A 27153-nucleotide genomic window follows, 5' to 3' on the forward strand; every position below is an offset into this window, starting at 1 on the left:
TGAAATTGGATCTCAGGCTCACTGTCACCACTGAGTGGTAAATAGTTTGATATTAATGTAGTCCAAGTCACCACAGAAATAATTCCCATTGTCCCTATTTTCCTAGCTTTCCCCTTAGTTTTCATTCTATTTTGAAAAGTAATCTTATTCAGGAATTAACACAAGAATTTGAGTCTCACTCAGGATAATGTTTTTTTAGATGATTTTCTTAAGTTCAATATTCTGACTTAATTTTCAGGATCATTCAATCAGCCTGGCTAACTTTCCTTACACTGACTTTATAACTGAATGAACTGGCTCAACAAATAGCCTTGATTTCTGCGACACCAGACTTCTTGCACGAGTTTCTTCTTTCTCCCTTCTTTGTCCTCTGTTCACCATCTGCCTTCTTCCTTTGCAACACACAGTCTATATTTCTTAAACTGTCAGCTCTATGAAGGCAGAGTCTGTGTCTGTCTCCTTCCTTGCTCTATCTTCACTGCCTAAATATATAATAACTAATGATTAGATAAGTAGTCAATTTGGAAAGCTCAATCTAGAATAAAAATAATACACATGATTACAGTGACCAGAGTGTTCTGAATCCCACAATATGTCACATTTCTAATTGTAGTTTATTTAAATGGGAAGTCTTTCCAAGCAAAATATTAATTGTACTTATAAATATATAATATAATTTTACACTAATAAAATTTTCTTGATTAATAAATAAATTATGTGGAAATGGAATTGTAAGAGAATATGGTTTCTTCAGGTAAAATATATCAAGATTTTAGGTGAAACAGGTCACATTCAATTTGAATGAGAACTGTGTTCCTTGCTTGGTGAGTATTTTCTTCTCTTTCTCAACGATTTCAAGAGCTACTCATAGCCTGAGTCATTTTGTAACACGTGGTCAATTCGTTTCACTTCAGCTAACTTAGTGCCTCAGTTCTTTCCCTTCGGTTTACAGGTGAGGGCTGACTTCTTTCTCACTCTGCCCAAAAGCTACTGTTCTCCACTGCAACACAACCTGGTCCAAAACTACTGTGCTATTTGAATATTTGAATAGCTAAAGAACTTTAGAATAATTCATTTTCATCCCTAAAATAATCTAGTTGTCAAATCCCAGACTCTTGAAAGTATTTTTTATTTTTAAAGGCAAGTATTAAAAAAGAACCTGATTAACTTAGGTTTCTAAACATAATTACTACTCATCATTTAAATTAATTAATTATCTGAATTACTTTACTTGTATACCGAAGTTAAAAAGTGTATGCACGGTATATGTAGTAATTATAATTTTCTCTCTTTCCCCATGTAAGAAAGTACACTATTTCTGAGGCACCCTTGTCCTCCCATTCCATTAAGTGGGTGGGAAACTTGGTAGTCCAATTAGAGGTGTCCCAGTTTCTGCCAATTTAGAAAAGTCTTTTTTGGTTTGTTTTTTTTTAGCTCTGTACATTTGGATACATATAGAGTCAAATTAAAGGTTCAAATTTCTTACCAGAACTGTTGTTTCCCTTCAACAATATACCTTCCCTTTCTCCTTCCTCACTGTGGTTTCTGGGATGAAGGTTCAGTAATACCACTGAGAAAGGGGGACCATAGTCTATATGTGGGTACTTATCCTTGATCCTCAGAGGCCCCTAAGGATGTGGCTCTTGTCCTCTTTGGCCAGTGGGCAACCAGCAGGGCATAGTACCTGCTCACCACCAATTGAGAAATAAGTATTGTTCTTGCTCCCTGGATTTTAGCCTCTCCCCTTCCTGAGCCTCTGAAGAAAAACTTATAATTAGCACAATTCTTTTTTTTTAACTTGGTCTAATGCTGTGTGTGGTTTCTCTGTGCCACTTCTCTACCTGGGCCTCCACGTTGGCTCTTCTATTGCTTCAAACCCTGATCTTAGACATATAAGTCAATTAGTCACTGGCTCAAGCTACCCGACCCACACCTCTGGCATTTTGGAGAATTCCTTTCCTTTTCAACATACCCAGCTTTCTAGACTGTTGCTTTACTGCAGTCTAAACATATGGAAATCTTTAGGGCCTTAGGCAATGACTTCTTGCTGTCAGCACCCATCAGTCCTTCCCCTAAAACACCAAGAACTCATTGATTCAATCAGTGAGGAGGTATAGGAAATTGTATTTTCAGGGTCAAGAAAAAACTTGGTTGAAAGCAGAAAATATGACAAAGCAACTAAATATAGGATAAAATGTTTTTTCAAAATCTTTTAGGCCTGACCAGGTGGTGGCACAGTGGATAGAGCGTGGGACTGGGATGCGGAGGACCCAGGTTCGAGACCCCGAGGTCGCCAGCTTGAGCACGGGCTCATCTGGTTTGAGCAAAAAGCTTACCAGCTTGGACCCAAAGTCGCTGGCTTGAGCAAGGGGTTACTTGGTCTGCTGAAGGCCCACGGTCAAGGCACATATGAGAAAGCAATCAATGAACAACTAAGGTGTCACAATGAAAAACTGATGATTGATGCTTCTCATCTCTCTCCATTCCTGTCTGTCTGTCCCTCTCTATTCCTCTCTCTGACTCTCTCTCTGTCCCTGTAAAAAAAAATCTTTTAGAATATATCATTGACCTAGCAATAGAGCCAGACATCCTAGAGACCCAGAGACATAGAGTGCTGAAGCTGGATTTTACCTTGAGAAATTTCCCAACTTCAGTGAAGTTCTGCTTCCATGGTCTGGCAGAGGAAGGGCAAAGAGAGAATTTTAAGGGCACAGCAAAGGCTGGAAGTCTAACAAGAGAACCTCTCCCCTCATTAAACAAAATTACAATAAGAATTCAAAAGAAATAACCAACAAAATGGAAAGGAAATCCACTGAATGGAGAACATATTAGCCAATAATACGTCAGATAAGAAGTTAATTTCTAAAATGTATAAAGAACTTATACTACTTAACACCAAGAAGACAAACAATCCAATTAAAAAATGCACAAAGGACTTGAATAGACACTTCTCCAAAGAGGACATACAGACGTGTAATAGATATATGAATAAATGCTCACCATCACTAATCATCAGAAAGATTCAAATTAAAACCACAATGAGATACTATCTCACACCTGTGAGGAGGGCTATCATCAATAAATCAACAAACAAGTGTTGGTAAGGATGTGGAGAAAAAGGAACCATTATGCTCTGTTGATGGGAATGTAGACTGGTGCAGCCACTGTGGAAAGCAGTATGGAGTTAACTCAAAAAATTAAAAATGGAACTGTCTTATGTTCCAGAAATTCTAATTTTGGAAATATATTCTAAAAAACCTGAAACACTAATTGGAAAGACTATACACACTCCTATGTTCACTGCAGCATTATTTATAATAGTTAAGATCTGGAAACAGCTCAAGTGCCCATCAGTAGATCAGCGGATAAAAAATATGGTAAATTTCCACAATGGGATACTACTCAGCTGTAAAGAAATAAAAAAGTAAATGTTACCTTTTGTGACAGCATGGATGGACCTGGATATTATTATACTAAGTGAAATAAGCCAACCAGAGAAAGACAAATACCATATGATCTCACTTATATGTGAAATTTAATGAGCAAAATAAACTGATGAACAAAATAGAAACAGAGGCATGCATACATGGGACAGACTGACAGCTGTCAGAAGGAAAGGAATTTGGGGGTCTGGATGCAAGGAGGCAATGGTATTAAGCAAAAACACATAGACACAGACAGCAGTGTGGTGTTAGCCGGAAGGAAAGGGAGGTACGGAGGAGGTGGGGTGGGCAAAGGGGAAAGGACTTTACTTTGGGCGATGGGCTCACAATGCATGCACACATGATGTTTTTGTTGAGTTGTATACTTGAAACCTGCATGGTTTTGTGAGCCAATGTCACCTCTATAAATTCAATAAAAAAGAAAAGAAAATATGATGCAAAAATATTTCAGAAAGCGGCAAATTAAAAAGGAAAATATGAGAGGTTAAGAGACATGGCGGTCAAAATGAGATCTCGCATATACCTAATCAGAGTTTTGCCATAAAAAAATTGGAGTAAAAAAAAAATTGGAGTAAGGGGTATGGAAGAAAGGATATTTGAAGAGATAATGGGTGATAATTTTCAGAAATGATGCAAGATACCATTTCAAAGATTCAAGAACCCCAAGCAGGAAAAATAAAAAGAAGTCTTCTTTTAGGCATATTATGGTGAAACTAAAGAATACCAAAAAAAGGGGAAGATTTTAAAAACTGTCAGGGAGAGGCCCTGGCTGGCTAGCTCAGTTGTAAGGCATCGTCCTGATATGCCAAAGTTGTGGGTTCAATCCCGGGTCAGGGTACATACAAGAATGAACTAAGAAATGCATAGATGAGCAGAATAAAATATCGATTGTTCTCTTTCTCATTTACTCTCTCTCTCTCTTCCTCCCTCTAAAAGAAAAAAAAAACTGTCAGGAAGAAAAGACAGGTTACTTTTAAAGGAATAACATTTAGAATAACAGCTGACTCTTCAAGAGCAAAAATGAAAGGTGGAAGTCCTTCAGTTTGTTAGCTTGCTAAGTATTTTCAGATAAGTAGAAATGACATTTGCTACAGTAACTAAAAGAAGGGTATCTTAGCCAAAAGGAAAGTAACCCCAGTTGGAAGGACTGAGATGTCAGAGGAATTTAAGAAGAAAGAAGTAAACTTTGGGATAAATCTAAGTAAATATTGACTACATACAAAAATGTTAATATCCTGTAAACATTTTTAAAGACATAGAATTAAAATATATGACAATAATGGTGTATAAGTTACAGATTAAATGATTGAAGTTAAAGTATCCTAATGTTCTCAATTATTTGATAGAAGAGTAAAGTAAGTATACTTGTTAATCTTATATTTGATCATTTACATATGCAAGTTAATACGTTTGGAAAAATAAAGAACATAAATAAAAGCATATAATTCTAAAACTAACAGATGAGAAAAATATATAAAAAACTCAATCAAAAATAAAAGTGGAGAAAGAAAATGAAACAGAGAAAAAGCAGAACAAATAAAAAGCAAATAATCTAAATATAGTATACCTGTCATTACAATAAATAGAAAAGACCAAACCCTTACAAAGAGATAAAGATTGTCAGAGTATTTTTAAAAATTAACTGTATGCTGATTATTGGAGACCTCCTAAATAGAGGAATATACAAATAAAGAAAGTAGAGCCTTGGACGAATAGATCGATTGGATAGAGTGTTGTCCCTATATGCAAAGGTTGTGGATTCAGTCCTTGGTCAGAGCATACATAACCAGACTGAAGTTTCTGTCTGTCTGTATCTCTCTCCCTTTCTCTCTCTCTAAAAATCAATTAAAGATTAAAAAGAAGAAAGTAGAGGGATAGAAATAAGATATCCTAGGCAAATAACCTCCAAAAACTGATATATTTCTATTAATGTTGGATAATTGAGACTTTCACCAGAGCTCAAGAGATAATTTACTTAATGATAATATTTCAGTTCACCATGGAGATACAGTATAAATTTCAAAATACATAAAGTAAAATTAAACAGAATGCCAGAAAAAAATAAATTCATCTCCATAATCAGAGACAAAAACACATGTTTCCAATTAATTGATAGAACAAGAGAATCTCTTGCACATAACAACTGTAATTCAAAAGCTGCATGGAAATTTTTATAAACACTGACTGGCCCTTAAAACTAAAGTCTCAGAGACCACATCTCATATAAGCAATACCTCCTCATTAAGTTGGCCGCTGGGAAGGACTGGCCACATGTAGGTAAATTTATTCCAAAGAGGATATTCAACTCTGGAATGTTTCCACTGGCCTGGCTTACTGGTCCCCGCATGCTTTATGGCCCACCTAAAACAAAAGAAAAGACAAAAGGCATTTAGCAAGCTTAAATATCACTCCAAAATATTTATTGAGTACTAATTATGAACTAGGCAAAGAATTAAAAACCCAAATCTGATAGTTTACTGTGTAGAAGAGACACAAATACAGAAAATATTAAAATACAAGAGCATTTTAAAAAATCAGGGAAAAAGGGCAATGTTAAAATTGACAATGGAATTTGAGACAAAAGGCAAATTAGAATAACAAAGTCATTTTATAATAACTATGACATAAATCATAATACTAACAGAAAAGTCAAGTCAAGACATTCAAAGAGAAACCAACAGCCTAACCAGGCAGTGGCGCAGTGGATAGAGCATCGGACTGGGATGCAGAGGACCCAGGTTCGAGACCCAGAGCTCGTCAGCTTGAGCACGGGCTCATCTGGTTTGAGCAAGAGCTCACCGCTTGGACCCAAGGTCACTGGCTCAAGCAAGGGGTTACTCAGTCTGCTGAAGGCCCACGGTCAAGGCACATATGAGAAAGCAATCAATGAACAACTAAGGTGTCACAATGAAAAACTAATGATTGATGCTTCTCATCTCTCTCTGTTTCTGTCTGTCCCTATCTATCCCTCTCTCTGACTCTCTCTCTGTCTCTGTAAAAAAAAAAGAGAGAGAGAGAGAAACCAACATAGACATCAGATTACAATTACTAGGCAATTTTTTTTAAGTAACATATAAGAATATAAAATACCTGACTTTGGGTGGTGAGCACACAATGCAATATATACAGATCATGTATCATAGAAATGGACACTTGAAACCAATATAATCTTATTAACCAACATCACCCCAATAATTTAAAAAAAATAAAATTAAATTAATTTTTTATAAATATAACTAAAATAAAAAAATAAACTATCTGACTGTTATAAACCATAAATGTAAGTTTGGCTACTTTTCTATACAATGCTTAGAACATTTGTAACATTTGCCAGTAACATAGTAAACTTCAATACAGTTTTAAAATGGAAATTGAACAAGCAAGCCACTCTTGTGGCACATGACAGAATAAAATTTGATATAAAAGAAAGTTTAAAAGTTATAACTGCAATCACAAGAAATTTAAAAAATCCATGCTCTCTCCCAAAATACTATTATACCAGATAGGGAAAAATATATATATCTTCAATATCTATTTAAAAAGCAACAAAAAAGGCCCTGGCCCGTGGCTCAGTGGTAGAGCGTCGGCCTTGCATGCGGGGGACCCGAGTTCGATTCCCGGCCAGGGCACACAGGAGAAGCGCCCATCTGCTTCTCCACCCCTCCCCCTCTCCTTCCTCTCTGTCTCTCTCTTCCCCTCTCGCAGCGAGGCTCCATTGGAGCAAAGGTGGCCCGGGCACTGGGGATGGCTCCTTGGCCTCTGCCCCAGGCGCTAGAGTGGCTCTGGTTGCGGCAGAGCGACGCCCCGGAGGGGCAGAGCATCGCCCCCTGGTGGGCAGAGCATCGCCCCTGGTGGGCGTGCCAGGTGGATCCTGGTCGGGCGCATGCGGGAGTCTGTCTGACTGTCTCTCCCCATTTCCAGCTTCAGAAAAATACAAAAAAATAAAAAATAAATAAAAAATAAAAATAAATAAATAAATAAATAGCAACAAAAATAACTATCATTAAAACTTAAACAATACATCTAAAATTAGAGTCAAAGGAAAATCTATAATGTTAAATGCTTATTTATTAAGAACGAGAGCAGAAAATTAAAGCATTCAACTCAATTTATTTTAAATCTATCTACATATAATTATCCTATGGAAAATAGATGAATGAAAATAATAAAGATTCAAATAAAAATAAAAATTTAGACAATAGAATGTCAGGAGAATGAATTAAAGAAATGTTTTTTAAATAAAAATTGCTAATCTCTTGCATATAAATCTAGATTAATAAAAATATTATACAAACCAAATAGAAAAATTGAGCTAAATATTTAGCATAAAGATTTAAAAAGTATATTATGCACATGTATGTTAATCAATACAAAATTTCTGATCAAAATAAATGAATTTTTATAAAAACACCTCATAGATTTCAAATATAAAACAGAAAACATGTTCTTGTTCATATAACTTTCACAGGTCATGGAACAGATCATTTTTATGCTCTATGATATAGTCTAAACTATAAATGTACAAAAAGCTAGCTAATTCATTTCATAAAGGGGAGCTAAGCTTCATAATAAAATCAGTTACCAGTAATTTAAAAAGTAATACAGCAATCTTACTTAAAATTAAAAGTGTAAAATTTCTACATCAATATTAGTCAATAAATTTTAACATCTAGCAAGAGAATAATCACTACAGTTAAGTAATACTGAGCCTAGTAATAAAATTGTGGACATTCATTAATATAATAAATCACTGATTAATGAATGAGAATATAGGAGCAGTCCCTCACCCATCATTTTCTAGCACACACAATGGTCATCGGGGCCTGAGAGTTGTCTGAGATGGCTTAGCCTCCTCACCAGAACCACCTGCAGTATTCAAACTTATGTTCAAGGGCCCAGGTGTCCCAGAAGCCAGCTGACAATTCCTGGCACCTGTACAGTAAGAGTTGGTGGTGGCATGAAACACCTGTGCTTTAGCAGCATAGAAGCTCTCTCCTCCTGCTACTGCCGAGCTACGTGTGCCCTGACTAAGGCCAACACTTCTGCTTGTACCTGGATCTAGAAGGATTAATTTTCCTGTTCTTCTGGGTCATTCCATCTACAAAATGTCTGACAGCTTGATATCTAAAACAAACCAACAAAAACTTTCCCTACACCCCACATCCACCTCCAGTAATAGCCTTATTTCTTTGTGTCTTTTTATGGCAAATTCCTTAAAAGATTCATCTCCTTTTCTTCTCTTCTCTTTTTCTCATAAACCAATTTGAATTAGGATTTTATCTCTGAAACGAAGCTCAGGTTTTAACATTACCAAAATCAACAGTTTTCTCCAGACAGAACTAACAGCAATGTCTCACATATGCTCCTTCCTTTTCTTTTTTTTCTTTTTTTATTTTTTTGTATTTTTCTGAAGCTGGAAACGGGGAGAGACAGTCAGACAGACTCCCGCATGCGCCCCACCGGGATCCACCCGGCACGCCCACCAGGGGCGACGCTCTGCCCACCAGGGGGCGATGCTCTGCCCCTCCGGGGGGTCGCTCTGCCGCGACCAGAGCCACTCTAGCGCCTGGGGCAGAGGCCAAGGAGCCATCCCCAGTGCCTGGGCCACCTTTGCTCCAATGGAGCCTCGCTGCGAGAGGGGAAGAGAGAGACAGAGAGGAAGGAGAGGGGGAGGGGTGGAGAAGCAGATGGGCGCTTCTCCTGTGTGCCCTGGCTGGGAATCGAACCCAGGACCCCTGCATGCCAGGCCGATGCTCTACCACTGAGCCAACCAGCCAGGGCCGCTCCTTCCTTTTCTTAAAACACTTTCTCAACTTGACTTCACTGGACTTCCATGAAACCACAGTCTCCTGGTTTTCTCTCAGATTAGTTGCCAAAATTGCGAGTCTCCTCTTGTGTCCCCAGAGGGTCTGAAATAAATGCTATGAAAACCCAGGGCCTGCCACATCAATCGAGTTTTTAGCTGTGCATTGGTCTGCTGCAAGTAGACATATTACTGTAAGGCAAAGGACAGGGTGCTGATGAAAAGATTCATCCTTCTGGTTGCAGTGCCTTTATTACTTCAGCTCATCGGGGTGTCTTTACAAGGAACTGGTCAAGTTCAACTTGCACTGTTAACAAACAGTCACACAGAGCAAAGGCCATTAGACTGCAGAGTTCCAGCGCAGCATGAGCTTTGATGTAAAAGCAATAGACCTCTTAATATTCTGTTTCATAAATGAAGAGCTGACAGACCCTTAACTGTAATGGCACGAGCAGGCCCAGCCATAATGACTGTAACATAAATTAGGACATTCAAGGACTCTTGGAATCTTCATTCCCGAAAGCCCCCACTAGGTGGAGACGGTGATTCGTGCAATGCTAGCAGGCAGCCTTTTCCTTGCTCCTTGAGAACTTATTTCTATTTAGTATTTTCCATTCTTCTCTTCAGCGTGGGAAAGGGTGTTGTTGTTCAACAGTTGGTATTTTTAATAGAAACATCTTATAAAACAAGTTTTAGAAGGGCTTACTTGAAAACACATATATGCACACACCTTACCAGGTAGCCAAATAAGGTTCAAAAGCAAGTTTATTTATTTAAAATACCATATTTTTCACTCCATAAGTCACTCCCGACCATAATACGCATCTAGAGTTTTAAGGAGAAAAATAAGAAAAAAAATATTCTGAATCAAATGGTGTGTTAAAATATTTAACAAAATATACCACAATATTTCAACAATTGTAAACTCAACAGCAGTATTAACAACCATTAGCACTGTTATTAACAAGTGAGAAGAGACTTTAATGTTCAAATACCCTTCTAGTTGTCCGGGAACCCGCAGCAGCTAAAAAAAATGAACATTCACTTCATAAGATGCACGGGCATTTTCCCCTCCACTTTTGGGGCGGGGGGGGGTGCATCTTATGGAGCGAAAAATACGGTAATCTCTTTATTAACGCTGCCTTTCCTGAAAGGGAAAATTCTATTTATGATACTTCATGAGTTTCTACCCCCATAGATAGGAAAATGACCAAAGTTAAAAATATCCTCCTAGATACATCTGAGCCTAAAAGATAAAAAAATTAAGCTAATTCTTAAATATTTTAGTTGACAGATACCTCTTCTCTCAAAAACTAAGTCCGAGATTGATCGTATTAACGTCAATCTGGTTGATGGAATCAAGGATCCAGCGTGCTCTGTTCAATTAACCTTATAAAGGGATGGGCAACAAAACGCTTCAGACAATGTTTCTCTTCGGAGTCCAGGGCCTTTGCTGGGACTCTGGCTCCGTGGCAGGCGACGAGAAATTGTAGGGACTGCACGCACTGTGACAGAAAGGTATACTGTTTTACAGTCTTGAACCTGTCCCAGTTGAAGAAATAGTCTTTTTTTTTTTCATATTATATCAGGAGATCACAATTATGTTATTTTCAACAATGAAATGAACATAGTAATAAAATATGATACAATTTATCATTTGGATCAGATACAGTAAATTATAAATATTCTGGCAAATTCAAACTTAAATCAGCAGTGTCTAACAAACATGCATGTAAAAATTAGATTCACAGTCCACAGCTGTCAAAAAAAGGTTTTTAATCCTTTACTCTACAACTTATTTATTTAACCGGTCACTTCTTGTTTTCTTAAGGTTATCTAAGCCACAAGACTAGACCACTTCTTTTTTTTAATTTATTTTTTTTATTTATTCATTTTTAGAGAGAAGAGAGAGAGGAAGAGGAGGAGGAGGAGGAGGAGGAGGAGGGAGGAGCAGGAAGCATCAACTCCCATATATGCCTTGACCAGGCAAGTACAGGGTTTTGAACCAGCGACCTCAGTGTTCCCAGGTCGATGCTTTATCCATTGTGCCACCAGAGGTCAGGCGACTAGACCACTTCGAATTTACCTATAATTAATTTAAAATTGCACAGTTCCTCAGAAACAGTGGAAGCACATCATTCACATAGGACAATAAAATATTCCATACATTTATTTTGACAGAAATCATTTTATAAGACTAACTTTAAGTACTCCATCTCTGAAAGAAAGAAAAGAATAGGCGAAAGAAATGAGCCAATTGCAAAAAACACAATATTAAAACTATCTACTTCAATGGGAATTAATAATAACCCAACAAGTTCCATTGGGTTCGAACTTTGAAGTTCTCTAAAGGTCTGGTCCTAGTGACAGGGAAGAAATCATTCCAAATCAGGAACTATGCACACACTAATCTTAAACACTATATGAGGGTTAAAAGATTAGCTGGAAACCTGGGTCTATCATGTATCACTCTTTAGCTTTTTACCAAAAGAACCACTGTGTGACATATTTTAGGCTACATTTATTTTGCAGTTCACACTGAATGTTAAAAATAAACGTAATAGCTTATGTGAATAATTATTTTTAACATTAAATTTTAAGTTGACCCTAACAGAAGCAAGGCACTGAAGACTGTAGCATTATTCACATACAAACCCCAAGTCACAAAGATCAAGTAGCTTTTGCTTATTAACTATTATTTTACTTCATTCCTGGAATCCTTTGTAGAAACTATGATAGTAAATACACTTGGAATGTGTTCTTCTGTCTTACATATTCCCATTTGCCCATCTTTTTACATTATCTTGATAACTAGAAAATTACTTAGGACAGAGCCTGGATTTTAATGGCAACTAAAGGCTAAAAGGGTGATCTCTGTGGTCATGTTTCTATTGGATGTAACGGGGAATTTCTGAAAAGGAGAAATGGTCTGAAAACAATTCCTATTTCATAATCATTTCCATAATTTTACATTCCATCCCTCTCAATTGCAGATCATTAATTAAGTCTTTCAACCCAGTTCAGTTATTTTTTAGGAGATCAGTTATAAAATATGGTGGAAACCTATAGTACATTAATGGTAATTGCCAGCAATATGTACATATTTAGTCTGGAAAAATAAATGGAAATATAGATGGCTATAAAGTCCAACCTGACATTCTTTCAAGGTTGCTTTTTAAGATAAGTCTTTGACCTGCTCTACGTTGTTTTGTTTTTCTAGTTGGCTGAGCTTGTTGGTTATTTAGATTCTGGATACACAGAAGTAATCTATATTCAGCATTAAAAACCTATCATTATCTCTCATAGAGAGTTTCATACTTGTGTAAAAGCAAAGCTCTCTTTGCAACTACGGTAAAATCTTCAAGTGCAAGCTTTGTAAATTAAAAAAAAAAATCTTTCTGCAACAGTACTTGGGTTGAACCTCATGTGATCTCTGAGTTCTTGAACTAGTTTATCACCTACCTGGGCCTCACAGCTTTGGAATCTCAGATCATTGAGGGATCTACTACCTGAAGTTTCTGTATCAACTTTTTTTGCAAAGAAGGCAAATGAATAAGCATCTATTGAGCACTTGCTCTCTGTCCCCAGCTCTATGCTAGGCACTAGGAATCCAAAAAGAGTCAGAGAGTACTTCTCACTCACCAAAAAGGATAGTATTTTAGGGAGCAGCAAAAAAGTACATAGCGGCCCTGGCCAGTTGGCTCAGCAGTAGAGCGTCGGCCTGGCGTGCGGGGGACCCGGGTTAGATTCCCGGCCAGGGCACATAGGAGAAGCGCCCATTTGCTTCTCCACTCCCCACCCCCTCCTTCTTCTCTCTCTCTTCCCCTCCCGCAGCCAAGGCTCCATTGGAGCAAAGATGACCCGGGCGCTGGGGATGGCTCCTTGGCCTCTGCCCCAGGCGCTAGAGTGGCTCTGGTCGCAGCAAAGCGATGCCCCAGAGGGGCAGAGCATCGCCCCCTGGTGGGCAGAGCGTCGCCCCTGGTGGGCGTGCCGGGTGGAACCCGGTCGGGCGCATGCGGGAGTCTGTCTGGCTGTCTCTCCCCGTTTCCAGCTTCAGAAAAATACAAAAAAAAAAAAAAAAAAAAGTACATAGCTGGGAAAGCTTTGGAAAACAGCAAAAAATTATATACCTGGGAATGTTTTGGAAAAGTAGACACAACAATAAGTCATGGGAAAAAATGACACTTTTCATAAGAGTTATAAGAGGTAGAGCTAATGGAAAGAAAATAATATGAGCTTTTGATTATTAAAAAAAAAACTGTTAGGTAAGGGGAAATCCATGAAGGATGTATAAAATTTTTATTCGTGGAGAATAAAAGGTTTGGAATAGTGATAAGGAGGCAGAGATGCCATTTCAAGAGAGGAAGAAGAATACAATCTTTGGTATTATGTAATGACTCCAAAATATATGTTTCCTGAAGACTCAGAGTTCTAGCCAGAAGAGAAAGTGATTTGTATCCTGAAGCATTCATTTCCCAGACTCAGTTATATCTAGGCAACTCTTTGCTGAAAGTAAAGTGTGCTTCACCATTTAAAGTTCTCCAGTGCCTCTGTTTATCCAGAGCAGGAAGGAATAGCTATCCCCTTCCTTCAATAGTAATAGATTTTTAGATAGGCACATGGTTATCCAGATAAAGATAAGAGTTCCTGGCACTAAGGTGCAACCATGTATCAATGTTTTAGCCAAATGAGCTATGAGTAGATACAAATTGCAGACCTTACCCACAAAGCAATCAGACATGCCTATATATATGTGGGCCTGCATATTTCAAACCCATATTGTTCAAGAGTCAACTGCACTTCCTTAGGCTAGAAATTTGGAAATGTAATTCTAAGTCCAAGAATATTAACATTTAAAATTCTTGATGCAAATTGCCATATTATTTTCTATAGGGACGGTGTTGATTGAAATTCTTCTTTGTAAAAACGTCATTGGGCCAATATCTATGGCTTGGGCTACAGTATTTGAAATTATTTAACTCTGATGTGAGAAGTGAGCAAAATAAAAATAAATTCTTTAAGAGTTATATTGCAGTTATGTCAGTTGTAGGTGATCTACCTGTTCTAAAACAGACCTCAAGCCTCAGTGCCACCTCCTCAGATCTGTCTGGATTCAGTGCTTCTGTATACCGAACTTTTTTTTAAAATCAGTAACACTTAATATGTAACCAACACTTAACATGTTTAATTTTCTATTCCCTGGCAAGGTCTGTGAAGACAGGGATACAACCTTGTGCATGGTTGTATTCCCAGAGTCCAGCGCAGTATCTGAAACATCAAAGACACAGGAGGCACTGAAAAATACTTCCTGTATAAACAGGAGAGTAAAACTTATTGGGGACACGCATCTCTTTCAGAGTTTGAAGACCCCAAAATTAGCTTTCCCAGTTCTGTATTTGTAGGTAACTCATTCCTTGTGATCTTTTAAAATGCAAGCATAATCATCAAGTGTCTACCTACATACACTACACATACGTAACCTGTGCCAAGTTTTGTAGTGACTTTAAAAGAAGTATAAAAAGGTAGTGCCTGGAGTTTCTATTTGAGTAGAAAGACAGGATATACACAGTGAAATATTTACAACACAGCTATGCTGTCCAAGAAGGTAACCAACCATTAAGCACATGGAGTCTTTAAGTGTACATTTGAATAGCTAAAATTAGAGAAAAAATGCATTCCTCGGTCACGCTATCCACACGGAAGCACTCCACAGCTCAGCACTGCTGGACAGTATACGAGGAGCAAGATCTGAGAGGCAGACAGTTTGTCAGAGCTGAGAGTCGGGGGAGAACATGGGGGTCAAGTGATTTGAGCTGGCTCTACTGGGCAGAATACTGCATGAGTTGAAAAAAAGAAAAAGAATTCTGTTAGAAATTTAAAGAATGATTTAAGAAGCCAGTGGATTGGGAACGAGTCTGCCATATAAATGGCCTCAGTTGCCTAAATGGGCCTATGTTTGACTATGTTAAGACTAAAAAATAACCAACCATAAAATGCTTTCACTCAAGATCCTTCATTTTCACAGTTTATTATATTTCTTAAGTGGCAAAAGTTTAAATGCTAGATCTCCAAATAAAATTGTGTCAAAGGATCCCTGTGGGGCAATGCTAGATATAAACGCAACTGACAACGTCCTTTTCCTTTTATTCCCTCTCATTTCCTCTTTCTTTCCAACCCCATCACTGTGGTTACTGCGAGACCGTTGTGTGGCTGCTACATTCTGGGCCTAGGCTCATGGCACTCTGCAAGTCACTCAGGGCACCTGACTCTCAAGGGCTTTAAAGTCAAAGTTCCTTCCAAATAAGGCCATAAAGGAAGTATTAAAGTAACTTATAAAAAGTTGCATAAATCTTGGGCTTTTAAACTATTCTTTTTTTTTTTTTTAATTCAGTGGGAGGAAGGGAGGCAGAGACAGACTCCCGCATGTACCCCGACCAGGATCCACCCGGCAAGCCTACTAGGTGGCAATGCTCTGCCCATCTGGGGTGTTGCTCCGTTGCTCATAAACTGAGCTCTTCTTGGTGCCTGAGGCAGAGGCCATGGAGCCATCCTTAGTGCCAAGGGCTAACTCGCTCCAATCAAGCCATGGTTGCAGGAGGGGAAGAGAGAGAAAGAGAAACAAGACAGGACATCCACACACAGGGCCAATGCTCTACCACTGAGTCAACTGGCCAGGGACTGAACTATCCTTTAACTGTGGTAAAATATTGAGCCAGCAAATGCCAAGGGATGATCCAATGCATCTCACCAACTGCTTTTTAACATTTTCTTTCTCATCACTGTGACCAGTGTGGGGCAGGGAACACTTCCCTTACCAGCCTTCAGATCCGGATCCGGATGATTCATCTCTTGAATCTGAAAGGAATCGATGGACCACTTTATTTATTTGGTCAATGGGGAAAATGAGGTTCCAGTGACACTTACTCTGGAAGTCTTACTGGGAGAGCTTATAGAAAACGTAGACCCTTACGGCTCAGTGAATCACACGGTCCACACGAGAAAACATCCCTTTAGATATAAATGGCCTTGAATGCCCAGAAAGGAACTTAGTTTGTACAGTAACATTAACAATTCAGTCAAGTGTGACAGTCAAAAGGAGGTGCCCAATAAATGTTTGTTAGGGAAACTGTTAAAATCAGGATGTCAGATGGTCCTCTCTCTGTACTTTCACAGAAAAAAGTGCGTTTTCTCTGAGAGTCAAGAATCAGCAGTAACTACTGATAGTCTCTGAGCCTCTCAAAATGGTCCTTTATATATTCCTTCTAATGCAGTATGTTAAACAGAGGAAACGCTTAATAAACCACATGAGAACAATCCAAGATTTGTCACAGTGTGATACCATGGTAGCAGACCATTCAGTTTATAAGAAATGGATCTATGTCACTAGACAGCAAGTTTCATGGGGATTTTGTCTGTCTTGTTTCAGTGTGTCTGCAGTGCCTAGGACAGTATCTGGCACAGAAACTGCACTAAACAGTTGTCGAATGCAATACTAACCATAGACTGGGCAATCAGGGGCCCTGTTGTGGGTCTCACTTTATGCCTTCTTCCTGCTTTACTCAGTGAGCCAGGAGGAGTCCATGGTAGCAAGAGGAAGTGTCTATCAGTCAGGCGTCCCCAAACTATGGCCCGCGGGCCTCATGCAGCCCCCTGAGGCCATTTATCCAGCCCCTGCCACACTTCTGGAAGGGGCACCTCTTTCATTGGTGGTCAGTGAGAGGAGCACTGTATGTGGCGGCCCTCTAATGGTCTGAGGGACAGTGAACTGGCCTCTTGTGTAAAAAGTTTGGGGACCCCTGGATCTGAAGTCCATGTGCCTATTTCTAGACAATTCTATGAGACCTCAGGATTCCCTGGCCAAAAAGCCCCAAATTTGCTTTCAGAGACTGTAAGAGCCTCTCCCCAGCTCTATTCTAATTGCAAAACATACTGCTGGTATGCAGCCCCATTACTGAAAGATGGCCAAGGGGCAGCTCTGTCGGGGTTAGGGCAGAGACTGGACACAGGCTGGTGTGGCTCCCTCTGCATTTTGGATGCATGCTACAGTGCTGGACACAGCTGCACTGTGAAGGGGAGGTGGCTAAGCCATGGGCATTTGCACTTTTATCCTAACACTGCAAATTGTAGAGAAGGTTTGGCTGGATGGTTGGATGGTTGGCTGGCAGGCAGGCTGGATGGATGGATGGATGGATGGATGGATGGATGGATGGATAAATTGACAGATGAATAGAAACATGGATGGATAGATAATTGAATGAAAACCATGCCTATACATGAATCAATGAAGTATACTAGGGAAAGAGAAATGAAAGGGGGCATGTGGGTTTTGCCAAAGATTCTGATACTAGTCAATCTGTCAAAAGGGATAAGGACCTCTTTCATTGTCTTTAGTGATCCATCTCAGCTGTAACAACCTTGTCCAGAAAAATGTGACTCTGTATGTGGATCTTAATGTGGATAAAAAGGTTGGTCTTTTTGTTCTAAGAATGACATAAAATATAAAATTTAAGATTAAGTTCTCAATCAAGTGAAATTTTTAAATGTGTCACTCAACATATGCTCTCTTGAAATCAAAAGATTCAACCGTCAATTATAAAAAGAAAATTCTAAATTCACAAAAATCAATTACTTTGTCTTGAAAGAACTCTTCCTTTCAGCAGAAATTGCACCAAGAGGTATCCACCAGGCATTTGTCAGCAGAGCAAAGTGGATGAGAGCAAGCAGTCTGGTGCCAGGTCTTGGGATTAAGGCTTGGCTTCCCTTCTGACTAGCGGGATGGATTTCGGCATGTCATGCCCACATCATGGGATTATGAGACACCTACTTTGGAGATTTGTTATAAATCGTTATTTATAAAGGAATAGAATATTATCCAGTTCCTAGTCAGCACTCTGGGAAGCTGATTTCTAGAGTTAAATGTTATTTTACTGTTAAATGATATAAATGGTGTGTGACCCATACTATTAACTATTCTAACCAAATGCCAAATTCCATGTACTCTCAAAAACAGGCATAGTCTCTAAGTGTTGTCCAATTTAAATTTTAAATGCTGTTATCTAAGCTAATACAAAGCAACTCTGGTACTAACAATAGATTTAACCATCTCAAAATATGGTTAGTGTGTTGCCACAATCGATTTGGGTTAATGTAACACTCATTCAGTAGGAGCTGTGTAAATCAGCAGGTGGAAAGGCTGTGTTTTAACTTTGTCTTCCCTGGCTACTGAAAATGTGTGTTCAACATCTTAATCATTTCAATCTATATAAAGTTATAAAATAATAAGAAAAAAACCTAATCTCCCTCTGTGCTAGAATGCCGCATGCACACCGCACACAGAGAACACCAAAGCAGCAGGACATAGGACCCGAGGGCAGCTACCCACAACAAAGGTAAATGGATTGTATAAACTATAACAATAATAATAACAACAACAATAATAATTAATAATGCCTTTTATCGACCTTTTAGAGTGAAAATGACATCCCTTGTACCTGTTTTTATTTAAGAAAATTTTAGGATTTTGTTATTTTCCTTAAAATGGCAAAGATAACTTCTTAATCTCAAATATTCGCATAAATGACATGCATGTAAACTCATGCATGTGAATGGCACAGTAAAGGCAGTCCAAAGAATTTCCATTCTGGGGACCTCAGAAATAGTTTCTATTTTTCCCATTATTAGCATTGCTGTTGTCTTTCTTAAAGCATCATTTGTTAAAAAGGCACTTTACAACTTCTTCAAAGACGAGTTAAAGTTACATACTGCTGAACAAAAAAACCTTCAAATTTTAACATTACAACTTCAATGGGATCTGTGAATGCATTATCAGAAGTGTCAGGCTCACAGTGAAATTAAGTTAATTCACAATATCCACCAAACTTCATAATATTACCTCCTTTTTCACACAAATCAGACTGATTGGAAAGATTAGCATTTGTTGGAGATTTAGTAGCAACATCCTTTTGTTTCATTTTATGCAGCTTCAAGACTGAAGGAGCCTTAGGAATTAATTGCAGGCTTCTAATAAACACAGTGATGTAATGACGTATTTTGCATTACTGGTTTATGTTTTATTCCAAATAAATTGCAGATTATTTTTTCTGGTGTGATACTAAAACAATTTCCATTTTGCAAAAAGGATAATTAATCGGCAATTTTTTCACATTAGATCACATATCTCTAAAGAGTGCCCACGGATTTGATCGTCTTCAGCTGCTGTGTATTTATTTTTCATTTTTTCTACTGATGTACCACCCCATCAGTGCTGACATTTAAATGAGTGAGTATTCAACACAAACGTGATCATTTGTACAGCATCCAATGCGGCCCCATACTGAGATGATTGCTTCTGGGAGCCATCCACGGGTTCTCAAATAGGGGGAAAAGCCAGGCAAAATTTTATCAATTTACATTTTTATGTGATTAATTTTTATGCAAATAAGGGCCCGATGGTGCTCCCATCTCACCTGAATCATTCGGATCATCAAAGACAAATTGAGCATCACTTATTTTAAAAATAGGCTTTAAACTACTCTACAGCTGTGTTGGAAAATGCTAAGAGCAGGGCATAAACTTCTCTAATATAACAGGACTAGAGAAGAAAATGCTTTTTGTACACAATGCCATAAACATGGAACTTAACACACACACACACACACACACACACATAAAGTGTCTTTGCTTTGAATATTCTCTTGTCTTTGTAAATATTCAGCAATGGAAATGACAGTGTCTGAAGCAATGTTTCCCCAATTTCTAAATGCAAAATCAGAGCTGGTTCTCAGTAAGCAAAATATACTGACCAGTACGTGTCTTTGCCAACTTTCTATCACTTCTGCATGAAAGTAACTAATAAATAGAGTAAATATACAGGGAAAACAAAATGCCGCAGACTTAAATGACAAATCCTAGTTTGTGGTTAGGGGGCTTGTATTGTCAGTATTATTTTGCATAAAATTAACACAGCACTTTTCAGTTTACAGAATTTATTCCTAAATTCACCAACCTTCCCCTAAAATAATAGAATTATTTAGTTTGCATTTGGGATCCATTAGAAATTACAGAAATCATATTAGATTTTTTTTCAAATAATAATATTCTTTAGATTTATGAACTACAAATAAAGATGATTTCCATGATGTTTGGAATCAAGCTAACAATACAATTATATAAATAAGTAGTGACAGCTTACAAATGCCACCTGAGCAATAACAAAGTTCAATTTGCTATTTTTTAAGAAAAGTATTTTTTTTCTCACATGGTACCTTTTTAAAATGTGCTTAGCATTTTATATACATGACTCAGTTATCAAAATCTTCCCACGTGTGTGTGTGTGTGTGTGTGTGTGTCTCATGAAAATAATCAACAGAGCAGAAATAAATTGTTGACAATTCTCTGAGAATGGAAACAGACCCCAGGGGGTAAAAATCTGGTTATTTGAATGGGCGATATAATCGAAGGTTCAGCTCAGCTAAGGGAATTTCAACATAAACAATGTCCTTATTTCCAAGAGCAGATCCTCCTGTCCGTACAATAGTGGAGGAATGCCAATCCCTTCCTGACCGCTGTGAGAAAAGTGCTGGACAGGAACAAGATTAGAATCTTAAAAGCTGTCCTGTGGAGCTAAATTACTGTGCAGCGTACAGGTGAGGAGGTAAAAAGAGCAAAAATAAATGGAGTTTATTCCATGCTTCTTAGAGTTTATTTCATGAAGACAGAAATAAAGATCTCTAAATCCATAGTTACAGTTGTGCCTTGTGAGATGGCTCTGTGTATGTGAGTGTGTATGTGTATGTTTGTGTGTGTGAAACTGTGTATGGGCCTCCTCTCTCTTTACCAACAAAAATATGCCATTCAACATCATATTACACACAAAAAGATTCCTATTTACATTCTCACTCTCTTACTTCAAAAAGAACCTGAGAAAAACAGGTGTTTCTGCAACAAAAACTTCATTAATTTCAGCCTGTTGTGCAATTCATGAGAAATAGGAGAATAACCAGATTCGTGTAACTCTTCGTGCACGTGTACAACCGTCTAGTTTGATCTTCGGATGCGTTATCACAAACTGGCCAGCACAGAACATTGAATCACAGCACTGTGATTCAATCAGAAGTGGAGGCCGTTCACATAGGTCATAACCTAGACATTTCATATTCTCAAACAACAGCAGGCGTAACACAACGCATTCCCCAAGGCTTTATAAACTCTGCCCCGGACTAGAATAGAAGCAGCAGTTGTTTGGTGGAAAGCAGGTCAGCTGGCAACTCCACAGCTGTTTTTCTAAAAGTCCAGGAGAGCTGCCAGTGTAGTGGAGATGAGATGGTCTCTCACAGAAGTAAACTGGCACCTCCCAGATGGCAGGGGGAACTGCTTGCACATGTGTGGACTGAGTCCATTTGGGGACAATGGCACAAGGGACTGGAAAAGGAAAACCGTTAGGGATGACAACTCTCAAACTCGGGAAAGGAATAATGCTGATCCTAAATAGAGCAGGTCTCCAGGGTCCCGGGAGCTTCCCAGGGGGTCAGCCCGTGCATGTGACCTTGGCCGTAATCTTTTGCACAGAGATCAGATGACCCTCCTTCCTTCTAACAATCATTCTTTGGTATTGTCCCAAGGAAGGGGGCACTGATTCCCTAATTTAAATGAAAAGCCCAATTACTGGATTCTGCTTCCCAGTTTGAGTAAACCTCAAAACTTCAGCACAGGAAACAAAGTCACATCTCATCTTGGGAATAATTGTGAATCTTACAGATCTTAGGGTAAGCGACTCTGGAAGGAGAGCCAGAAATTAGAAGAGAAAACTTCAGTATGACGTGACTATCCAATGTGAATGCTCCCAGTAGAATGCATTCATTTCAAATTCTGAAATTTAAAAATTAAAATACCTGTAATTATTGCCCATAATAATATGGTCTTTGTGTGTGTGTGCGTGTGTGTGTGTGTGTAACAGAGACAGAGAGACAGAGAGAGAGACAGATAGGGACAGACAGACAAGAAGGGAGAGAGATAAGAAGCATCAATTCTTCATTGCGGCACCTTAGTTGTTCATTGATTGCTTTCTCATATGTGCTTTGACCAGGGAAGGTGTTACAGCAAACCAAGTGACTCCTTGCTCAAGCCAGCAACCTTGAGCTCAAGCTGGTGAGCTTTGCTCAAACCAGATGAGCCCGTGCTCAAGCTGGCGACCTCGGGGTTTCAAACTTGGGTCCTCTGCGTCCCCAGTCCCACACTCTATCCACTGTGCCACTGCCTGGTCAGGCATGGCCTTTTTATTATAAAAATTAGATAATCATATTAAAATATTGGAATATGTGGAGGTATTCCCTCCATTTCTGGTATACCTGGTTATGCCAGTTTTTTCATTGAAATGCAATTTATGTAGATTAATGTGCAATTTTTAAATGTCTAGCCTAGTGGTAGTCAACCTGGTCCCTACTGCCCACTAGTCGGCATTTCCAGCTTTCATGGTGGGTGGTAGCGGAGCAAAGTATAAATAAAAAAACAGATTTAACTATAGTAAGTTGTTTTATAAAGATTTATTCTGCCAAACTTAGCAAAAATCCGACATAAAGTACTTGGTACATAATTATTATTATATGCTTTAACTTGCTGTAACTCTGCTTTATAAATTTTATAAAGGTATTTCCCTACTTTATAAATCACCATTACTGGTAGGTGGTTAGAAAATTTTACTACTAACAGAGATACAGAAGTGGGCGGTAGGTATAAAAAGGTTGACTACCCCTGGTCTAGCCCAATAACTTTGTACACATGTAGACACCTGTGAAGAAGCACAACCCTCTAAAAGAGATAGACTATTTCTATCACCTCACTTTGCTGTCATTAAAATGTATAAGGTATTAATAACGTGAGATGGGGAAGGTGAGGCACAGATAAAATTAAGAAACTTTAAAGAGGTCAAATAAGTGTTTCAAACTGTGATCATCTGACTCAGAAGACTACATCCTTCTCTGCAAGCCACAATGCCTCCATCAAAAGAAAGGACAGTGAGAACATGGAAATCTTTACTGATGGAAAAAATCCAAAACTAAACTCTTTATTTATTGAAAATGAATAGGAAAAACATAAACCAGTTTACTAAAATTGACATTCTAATATATGCAACATTCAAAGGGTGTCATATTTTCACTCAGGGAGAGAAATCAGTATTAGGCTCAGCGCTTATGGCATATATATAATCCTTGTAAACACTGCATGTTTACAATGCCAGAAGTCGTATGGGCACTTGGAATAAGCCATGCTCAAGACAGAAGTTTACCCTATTGTAGAGCCTATAACAACAAACAAATAACGATGATCTAAAAATTCTATTATATAGAGAATTAAAATATGTTAACATGATAGAGAGCAATTGTGTAACCAATTCATGGGGGGGGGGTATCAGAGAAGACTTCTCAAAGAGGCTCCAGTTAAGCTGAGGGCCAGAGGAACAGCTGATGCAAAGGCACTAGATGGGGAAAAGCTTAATATGTTTCAGGAAGAGAAAGTGAGGCAGGAGGCTGAAACAGGGTGGAGTGGGGACTGCAGTAGTTGTAGGATACAAGGTTGTAGAGATGGGGCAGGCCAGACTATGTAGGGTTTGGCAAGCCAAGATAAGAAGCTGACATTTGATTCTAAATATGATGGATAGTGTTCAGGATGAGAATGACATTATCTGGTTCTTATTTAAAAATAATAACTGGCTGCTATAGAGAATGGACAGTAGGGGAGCAAACATGGAAGGGGAAACAGTTCAGAATCAACTGCCATAGAATGGACGATGGCAGCTGGGACTCAAGCTTAATGGAAGTCAAAATAAATGGACAGATTCAGGATCAAGACATAGAAATAAATGAATAGATGCATCAGTTAAGCTTGAGGATAGACAGAGTATTGGGATAAGTCTAAAGATGAAAAAATGTGAGATGTCCAGGTGTTCAGCTGGAGAACATGAATGGACAGAGGTGACTAGCATAGGAGCAAGTCTGAAAAAGAAAAAAAAAAACATTCTACTTGGGACATGCTCAGTTTGAGATTCTAGTTACATCTCCAAATGGAAATGTCTGATAGGAAAGTGGATCTGTGAGTCTGCAGAGGTTGGGACTGGAGCTATGGGTTTGGGGATCACTGGAATCTTGATGGTATTTCAAGCCAAAGGAGCAGATAAGATCATCCACAGAGTAGAGAGGAAGAAGAGACAAAGTCAAAGGATAGAATCCTGGAGTACTAGATATTGAGAGTTAGAACAAAACAAAACAAAAAACAAACAAAAAAACAAAAAAGCAGGCAGCAAAAGAGACTGAAAAGGAGTATCCAGTGAGGAAGGAGGGAAACCAAGAGAAGAAACTGTTTCACAAGAAGAGGTACTTAAATGTGTCAATTGCTTTGAAAGATCATAGAAAGAACAGAGAAATGACCACTGGGGAGTGGGAGCTATGTTTGATGCAGAAAAAGAAGTTGTTTTTCCCTATTTTGTTTATTATAGGTGAAGCACTCCTCCAGAATCAAGATCACTTACATTCCTGAAGATACAAGACAATCCAAACTAACACAGACCACTCTCTACTCCCAAATTCAATCTGAGAGCCCTATCATTCAGTACCTTTGGGAATTCTGGAAACGAACGTGAGAACCCACTGTCCTCTTTACTCTGTAATATTGTGAAATACACCGACATCACGTCAAAATTATCAAAGTAAGTACATTTAAAGTCTAGCTAAGTAGGTTTGTGCTCTTTTCTGTGCTGCTCTACACATCAGAAACAAGGATGTTCATGCTTTCTAGGTCTCAAACAGCACTACCAGGTAGAACATATTATTTCTGCACAAATCTATTCAAGAATGTATTTGTAAAGGTCTTGGATAAAACATCCCATGTGAGTAACATGTTACACATACAAGGTATTTCTCATACCCTCATCTAGGAAGCCATTTTTTTAAATGAGTTCCATAAGATGGCAAAAATAAAACTAATTCATTACTGCTCTTAGGAAATAATGGACTAAAACCTCTCAAGCTAGCAAAAGTTGATGTGGACAAGGGGAACAGGAGGTCAGAGGACGCTTGTTTGGAAAGTCAGGGAGTGACCAGTTGTGAGTATGAAAGTGTGAGTGTACACTTTGCCGTGGACCAGCATGGCTAGTAATTGTCCAGGTTCCTGAGTAAGAACAGTGCAGAATGAAGAAATAAACTCAAAGACAAAAAAGGATGAGATCAGGAGGTCTCTTTGCAACACAGGTAGCTTGCAAGAGCAGAACAAAGCCCCTGGTCTGCTTTATTATATAGCACAAAGACATTTGCAAATAAGGAAAGTCTCTGATACACAGTTGCACATCTCCAAGGCAACCCAAGAATTCTGCCAAGTGCAGAAAACCCTCCAGCCTGCATAACTGAAATCAATCAACATCAGAAAAAACAATAGGTGAGAGGAAGGGCATGTAAATTGCCTCTAGCAACTTAATCAAGCAAGTGAGGTGGGGGGATGGGATGAGTACAAATACTCAGCTTCATAGCCAATATGGAGGTGTGGGGGGAAAACTTAGCCTTTGGCTAAGCCTTACCTGCAAGGGCTTTGCCAGCTTGCAGTCTCCCACATATCCTCCTTTTTAATTTTTTAATTTTAGTTTGTGTCTGAGATTTGTACTCATCTGATTTTCCAGTTTCCCAGATTCCAATTTGGAGGCAGATTGGAAAAGTACAGAATAAACATAAAATTTATATAGCTAATGCTCACAGATTTCAAAGCAAATGTCTTAGTACATTGAAAGGATTAAAGCTTTTTAGATTATCAAGCAAATTCTTAGCCAATACAGCAGGATCTATAATAGAGTATTTGCTGTGTTGAATGTCCTTAATATGTTCACCAAGTCCATGCTGACACCATTACCCTTCCACATTCCTTGCAGATGCAACCCAACCCCACTTCAGTTCCATTGAGAACTGTCACAAGGAGCAAGAGTCACACTCAGGAAAAGTCCACATAACACTGGAACTATTGTCTCATTCTCACTCTCTGTAGCTGGTTTCCAAGTCCCATGACAACTGCTTCCAGCGCATTAAGCTTTTGCCTTAAGCTTTATGGGCATTCTGTATCTCTGGAACCAGGTTGCTTTCTAGGGGCTGATGCCATTCTATGATGAGGCTTCACATTCCTTGTTCCTTGCTGGCATTCAAAGAGGACCTGTTGATGACAAAACTGGAATATACCCTCACCCCCAAGTTATTAATTTGATTGAATTTAGCCACTCAGGGCCAGCTAATATATCCCAGTATAACATGTGAGACTTAGGCTGGTTGTTCAGCTGGTGCAAGATGCCTCTTGGCTGTAGTAAGTTCTGAGAAGGAAATGTTCACAAAAAAATTTTTAAGTAAAATAAGTCTGATAGGAAATGAGTCAGGAGGAGGTGAGTCTCTCCTCCCGACTCGTGGTGTCTTACCAAACTTTCAGAAACCCACCGAGGAGCCTTAGCAGACCTAGGACAAACACACATATACCCTCAGCCCTATAGAAAACCAGGGTCTGGCCCTTGCCAGATTGCTGTGAGTGGGTCCCTCCATCGTACTTCAGGGAAGACCTTCCTTATTGGATTCCAGAGTCTCTTGGGTACTGAATAACCCTGTATATCAGTATTAAAAATTTTTTAAAGTAAAAAGAGTGTGATAAAAAAAATTTGCAAGAGTTCGAGGGTATGACTCCCCTTTTTTTATTTTTTCTAGTTAACCTTTAAGCATTTGATGGGCATGCTCTACAATGCCTTGACCCTGAGGATTGTAAGGAAAACCTGTCCTCAGGTTAATTCTAAAAGTCTGACAAAATGTAGTAAATGCTTTTACAAGTAATGCTCCCATAACTTTCAAAACATTTTTATCCCAAAGATTAACAGGCAATCTACAGAGCACATAA

General features: G+C 38.7%; 1 protein-coding gene and 1 non-coding gene across 2 annotated transcripts in view; one reads left to right on the forward strand and one right to left on the reverse strand.

Moving 5' to 3' along the window:
* Positions 1–27153, reverse strand: part of DCDC1 (doublecortin domain containing 1) — a 433887-nt gene that overhangs the window by 71009 nt on the left and 335725 nt on the right. The window contains 1 exon segment of the mRNA XM_066253876.1: positions 5678–5804. Coding sequence (XP_066109973.1) covers positions 5678–5804 — 127 coding nt within the window.
* TRNAA-UGC (transfer RNA alanine (anticodon UGC)) lies at positions 6998–7072 on the forward strand. The gene has a single exon. It is a non-coding gene; the product is annotated as a tRNA-Ala (tRNA).

The sequence above is a fragment of the Saccopteryx bilineata genome, chromosome 1 (assembly GCF_036850765.1).
Source record: "Saccopteryx bilineata isolate mSacBil1 chromosome 1, mSacBil1_pri_phased_curated, whole genome shotgun sequence".
NCBI lineage: Eukaryota > Metazoa > Chordata > Mammalia > Chiroptera > Emballonuridae > Saccopteryx > Saccopteryx bilineata.